Source organism: Nicotiana attenuata, chromosome 12 (assembly GCF_001879085.1).
Source record: "Nicotiana attenuata strain UT chromosome 12, NIATTr2, whole genome shotgun sequence".
Taxonomy (NCBI): domain Eukaryota; kingdom Viridiplantae; phylum Streptophyta; class Magnoliopsida; order Solanales; family Solanaceae; genus Nicotiana; species Nicotiana attenuata.
In genome coordinates, this window is record NC_032000.1 from 47,873,556 (window position 1) to 47,880,426 (window position 6,871).

Below are 6,871 nucleotides of genomic sequence, written 5' to 3' on the forward strand. Positions count from 1 at the left end.
AAGATGTACCAGGATTTGAGACAGCACTATTGGTGGAGGCGGATGAAGAAAGATATAGTTGGGTTTGTAGCTCGGTGCCTCAATTGTCAGCAGGTGAAGTATGAGCACCAGAGACCGGGTGGATTGCTTCAGCAGATAGAGATTCCGGAGTGGAAGTGGGAGCGGATCACCATGGACTTCGTAACTGGGCTCCCACGGACTTTGAGGAAGTTCGATGCCATTTGGGTTATTCTGGATCGGCTGACCAAGTCCGCACATTTCATTCATGTGTGTACCACCTATTCTTCGGAGCGGTTGGCGGAGATTTATATTCGAGAGATTGTCCGACTGCATGGTATTCCAGTTTCTATTATTTCAGATAGCGGTACTCAGTTCACATCACGGTTTTGGAGGGTCGTACAACACAAGTTGGTACTCGGGTGGAGTTGAGTACAACATTTCACCCTCAGACGGACGGACAGTCCAAGCGCACTATTCAAATTCTTGAGGATAGTCTCCGTGCGTGTGTGATTGAGTTTGGAGGGTCTTGGGATCAGTTCTTGCCATTGGCGGAGTGTGCCTACAACAACAGTTATCAGTCCAGCATTCAGATGGCACCGTATGAGGCTTTATATGGTAGGCGGTGTAGATCCCCGGTGGGTTGGTTTGAGCTGGGTGAGGCTAGATTATTGGGCACAGACTTGGTTCAGGATGCTTTGGAGAAGGTTAAGGTGATTCAGGATAGACTCCGTACAGCCCAGTCCAGGCAGAAGACTTACGCGGACCGGAAGGTTCGTGATGTTTCCTACATGGCTGGAGAGCGGGTTCTGTTTCGGGTTTCGCCTATGAAGGGCGTTATGAGATTTGGGAAGAAAGGGAAGTTGAGTCCGAGGTTTATTGGCCCTTTTGAGATATTGCGGCATGTTGGGGAGGTTGCTTATGAGCTTGCCTTACTTCCCAGCTTGGCAGTAATTCATCCGGTATTTCATGTTTCGATGCTCCAGAGGTATCACGGTGACCCGTCGCACATGTTGGATTTCAGTTCAGTCCGGTTGGATAAATATCTATCCTATGTTGAGGAGCCAGTGGCAATATTGGACAGGCAGGTTCGAAAGCTGAGGTCAAAGAACATTGCATCAGTGAAGGTTTAGTGGCGCGGTCAGCCGGTCGAGGAGGCGACCTGGGAGACCGAGCAGGATATGTGCAGCCATTACCCTCATCTTTTCACTACTTCAGGTATGTCTCTATGCTCGTTCGACGACGAACGAATGTTTAAGTGTAGGAGGATGTAACGACCTGGCCGGTCATTTTAAGAATTAACGCCCCAATCCCCTATTAACTGCATTCCCCGTGTTTGTTTCTGCTATTGTGAGTTGCCGGGAGGAATTATTTGGAGTTTCGGAGAGTTTTGGGACACTTAGTCCGTAAATGAGAGTTTAGGTTTTAGAATTTGGACCGTAGTCGGAATAGTGTGAAAACAGCCTCGGAATGGAATTCTGTTGGTTCTGTTAGCTCCGTTGGGTGATTTCAGGCTTAGGGGCGTGTTCGGAATGTGTTTTGGAGGTCCGTAGCTTAATTAGGCTTGAAATGCCAAAAGTTGAATTTTTAAAGTTTCTGGTTCGATACTGAGATTTTGATATCGGGGTCGGAATGGAATTCCGGAAGTTGTTGTAGCTTCGTAATGTTGAATGTGACGTGTGTGCAAAATTTCAGGTCATTCGGACGAGGTTTGATAGACTTTTTGATCGAAAGCGTAAATTGAGAGTTTTTGAAGTTGTAGGCTTGAATTCGATGTTAATTGGTTGATTCGATGTTGTTTGAGGTGTTTTGAAGATTTGTATAAGTTTGGATAGTGGTATATGACTTGTTCATGCTTTTGGTTGTGGTCCCGGGGGCCTCGGGATGATTTCGGATGGTTGACGGAAAGTTAGGAATTTAGAGTTGCAGATGAAGTTTATGGCTGCTGTCATAACCGCATCTGCGCTTGAGAGGCCGCAGGTGCGACTCCCACAGATGCAGAATCAAGCCGCAGAAGCGGCCAAGAGGTGAGTCGCGAGGAGCCGCAGAAGCGGATGCCTAAACGCATCTGCGATGGCGCAGGTGCGAGTGAGCGACCGCAGGTGTGGTCCCAGGCCTTTAAGTGAGAATCGCAGATGCGGTGGGTTAGATCGCAGAAGCGGGACCACAGAGGCGGGTAATGGACCGCAGGTGCGGAATCCCTGGGTCAGAAAGTATATACGGTTTTTTTCGCGAATTTTTGCTAAGTTCTCCATTTTTGAAGACGGGAAGTGAGCTAGGGCAGTGAATTTCAAGGGGAAATCGGAGGTTTTCAGTCAGATAAGCTACCTAAGCTTCAATAATTGATTTTTTGATCATTTTTCCATTGTTAAATCGTGTTATTAGTGGAAATTAAGGAAGAAAATTGAGGGAATAGGGCGTGATATTGGTGAGATTTGAGTGGTGATTTGAGGGACCAATTGAGGTCCGATTTTGGTAATTTTGGTATGCATGAACTCGTGAGAGTGTGAGAATTCTGAATTTATAAGTTTTACCCAATTCGGAGACGTGGGCCCGGGGGGCATTTTGGTCATTTTTCCCAATTTCGGGTATTAGCTTAGAATTAATTAGTGGAATTAGTTACTTGAAGTTTTATTTACATTATGCAATTTGATTTGAATAGATTTGGGCCATTTAGAGTCGAGTACTCGTGGCAAGAGCATGGTTTTGGGTTGATTTTTGAACCGGTTCGAGGTAAGTGGCTTTCCTAACCTTGTGTGAGGGAACTCCCCTTAGGATTTGGTATTTTTGATATTTGAAATGCCTTGTATGTGAGGTGATGAGTGCGTACTCGTGCTAATTGTTGAAAATTCGATTTTCATTAAGTAACTAAAATTGTGTTTCCTTTCCTGTTTATACTACTTGCAATTTAAGCCTGCTGTTAGCTTAGGGACGCATGTCTAATTGACTTAATTACTTATTTTCTCAAGTGCCTTATTTGGATTATGTGCAACATGCTAGGTTAGAAATACCTGTTTTACCTTGGTGTGAATTTTGATTGAATTGAGTATTCTTCGTGTTGCTGCTGTGTATTTACTTTGGGACTACGGGACGGTATCCCGGGAGATCCCCCTGTATGTTTACTTTGGGACTACGGATTTGTATTCCGGGAGATCCCCCTGCACTTTTACATTGGAACTATGGGACTACACCCGGTAGATTCCCCAGTACTAAGTATTTATATTTGGGACTACGGATCGGGATTCTGGTAGATCCCCCTGCACTATGAGTTGGACTACGGGACGGTATACCGGGAGATCCACTGGATATTTATATTTGGGACTACATGACGGTATCCTGGGAGATCCCCGGTTGTTATCTCTGTGTGAGCTGTATTCCTTTCCGTGATTATTTTGTCTCTGTTATAGCTGTTGTTGTTCTTTCTATCCTGTGTTACTTCTTACTGTTGCACTTCACTATACTATTATACCTTTTATTTCATTTAACCTCAGTAGGGCCCTGGCTTTCCTCGTCACTACCCGACCGAGGTTAGGCTTGGCACTTACTGAGTATCGCTGTGGTGTACTCATGCCCTTTCTGCGCATGTTTTTCATGTGCAGATCCAGGTACTCCCACTCAGTCTTATCACCCTTTAGGCGAGGTGCTTTCGTAGAGACTTCGAGGTATCTCTGCCGCGTCCGCAGACCGAGGAGTCCCTTTCTATTCTCTGTACTAGTTTAGCCCTTCTATATTTTCCTTGTTGATAGACATTTCTGGATTTAGAGCTTTTTATGTATCTCTTAGTTTGTGATTCATGGGATTTCGGGTTTTGAGAATTGTTCAATTTTTGAGATCTTGTATTGGTATATGCCGAGCGGCATCTTAAACACTTCTACATTTGTTTATCTTCAGTTTTTATTAGTTTTCCGCATTTTGTTCCTTTTTCCGCAATTGTTAGGCTTACCTAGTCGTAGAGACTAGGTGCCTTCACGACAGTTCACGGAGGGCGAACTTGGGTCGTGACAGCTCTGCTCACATTCCTCCATCCACTGAAACTTCGCATTTTTCTGTGTTAGCTTAGTCAGTGGCGGTGCTATTCTGGAGAAATCCTGCACAAAACGCCTGTAATAGCCTGCTAAGCCTAAAAAGCTTCGAATCTCTATAGGAGAAGTAGGCCTGGGCCATTTCTGCACAGCTTCTGTCTTCTTAGGATCTACCATAATTCCATCTTTGGATACAACATGCCCCATAAATGCTACCGAGTCTAGCCAGAATTCACACTTCGAGAACTTAGCATACAGCCGATGTTCTTGCAATGTGTGCAACATAGTCATGAGATGATCCTCGTGTTCTCCTTGGCTACGAGAATATATCAGGATATCATCTATATATACTATTACAAATCTATCCAGAAACGGCTTGAACACCCTATTCATTTAATCCATGAATGCCACTGGAGCATTAGCTAGTCCGAAAGGCATCACAAGAAACCAATAGTGCTCGTATCGAGCTCTGAAAGCAGTCTTAAAAATATCTTCATCTTTGATTCTAAGCTGATGATAACCAGAACGGAGGTCAATCTTTGAAAAGTGGGCAGCTCCTTGTAACTGATCAAACATGTCGCCTATACGAGGCAAAGGATATTTATTGCGTATTGTTATCTTGTTCAACTGCCTGTAGTCAATGCACATTCTCAGGGATCCGTCTTTCTTCTTTACGAACAGTACTGGTGCACCCCATGGTGATACACCAGGTCTAATAAAACCCTTATCTAACAAATCCTGTAACTGTTGCTTTAGCTCCCTCAACTCTGTTAGTTCCATTTGATATGGGGGTATCGATATGGGCTATGTGTCAGGTCGCAAATCAATACCAAAGTCTATTTCTCGTACTGGAGGAAATCTTGGTAAATCCTCAGGAAATACATCAGAAAATTCTCTCACTACTGGTACATTTTCGATACTAACTGTTTCCTTTCTTGTGTCATTTACAATATCTAAGAGACCCAAGCAACCTATCTTCAGAAGTCGTTGAGGCTTCATAAAAGATACAACTTTGCAAGTCCCTAGAACCTGACCCCCTTTTAGAATAAAATTAGGTTCGTTTGGTATCTCAAACTTGACTATCTTTGCATGACAATCGACGATAGCATAGCAAGAAGATAACCAATCCATTCCCATCAGCATGTCAAAGTAAATCATATTAAGTACAATAAGGTCACCTAAAGTATCTCTACCCTCAATCCGAATCTGACAAGCACGATACACGTATTCAGCTAATAGAGACTCTCCGACAGGAGTAGCAACTAGAAAAGGATCATTCAATAGCTCAGGCTGTCTACTAAACCTCAAAGCAAAGTACGAGGACACATAGGAGTAAGTAGATCCCGGATCAATCAACGCAAGTGCATCAAATGAACAAACAGAAAGAATACCTGTAACCACTGCATTCGAGGCCTGAGCATCCTGTCTAGTAAATGCAAAAACTCTTGCCTGACCTCTGCCAGCATTCCCTGGTCCTTTGATTCATAGTAGCACGGTCAGCAACACCTCGACCTCTATTTCCTGTACCTGTAGCACCTGAAGTATTACGAGTAGTCTGAGTCGGTGCAACTGACTGAATAGAAGCCTGGTTGAAATTTCTCGAAGGCTGAGGGCAATCCCTCAAGTGATGTCCCAACTCCCAACTGGCCACACCGAAAGCACTCTCCAGTTAGAACACGACATTGGCCCAAATGTGATCTACCACAGGTCTGGCAGACTAGAGTAGTGGCATATATCTGCCCAGAATTACGATGTCCAGATGCTGACGGTCCCCTAGTACCCTGTCTATAATGTGGCCTGTATGTGGACTGTGAAGACAAATGTGTCCCTGTTTGAGAACCCTGTTGTTGTTGTCCCTGATTTCCTGCTCTTCGATTTTCACTAAAAACGCCATCGAAAGACCCTCCTGTCTTGGCCTTCTTACGTAAATCACTAGCTGCACGCTCATCACGTCCCTTGTTTTCAATCTTTCTAGCAAGGTCGACTACATTAGAGTAGGATAAAGTCTTCATCTGTGGGGCTACTGCAGTGTATAGACGACCAACCAATCCATCAACAAACCTCTGAACCCGAGCTCCTTCGGTAGGCACTAAGTAAGGAGCATGTATAGCCAGATTACAAAACTTAGTGTTATATGTTGACACATCCATATATGGAGTCTGAACCAATCTCTCAAAGTCTCTAGCATATTTTTGCATCAGGCTATCTGGAAGGAAATGATTCTTGAACAACTTAGTGAACTCGTCCCATGTCAGTGGTGCTGCTCCTGCCGGCCTTCCTAGCAATACAGTTTCATACCATGTGTTAGCCATATCCTCTAGTTTGTATGCTGCGAGCTCCACAGCTCTCTCACTAGAACATCCTAGAGCACATAATGCCTTGAGTGTCCCGTCCAAGAAACTTTGAGGATCTGCTGAATTATCGGAACCTGTGAATTTTGGTGATTTCAATTTCAGGAACTCTTGTAGGGATACTTCCTTATTCCCGAAAGTCTGAGTCTGTGCAAGTGATTGTGTCTGTAAAGTAGCCTGAGGAGTTGAACTTCCACCCTGAGTAGGAACCAATGCCTCTAACACATTCAATAACCTTGCCACTACGTCTGGAGGTAAGGCAATGCTACTACAACAGCTGGCACTGGTAGTGGAGCGTCTGGAACTCCCTGCCCTCGCACTTGATCTGGCATCGCAGCTTGGGGTTGACCCATGTTCCCAACTTCAGATTGAGGAGCAGTCTGTCTTCTAGTTTGATGAACCCCAACTTGACCTCTACCCCGGGTAGCATCACGTCTAGCACCACGTCCAGCAGATGAGGGTGTGTGTGTCCTAGCCATCTGCGAAAGAAATATTCCAAAG

General features: G+C 44.7%; 1 protein-coding gene across 1 annotated transcript in view; it reads right to left on the minus strand.

The window, feature by feature from the left end:
* The window catches only part of LOC109236107, a 6,836-nt gene extending 2,640 nt beyond the window's left edge, over positions 1 to 4,196 (minus strand). Inside the window, exon 1 of the mRNA XM_019402325.1 lies at positions 4,013 to 4,196. Coding sequence (XP_019257870.1) covers positions 4,013 to 4,196 — 184 coding nt within the window. The remainder of the gene's footprint in view (positions 1 to 4,012) is intronic.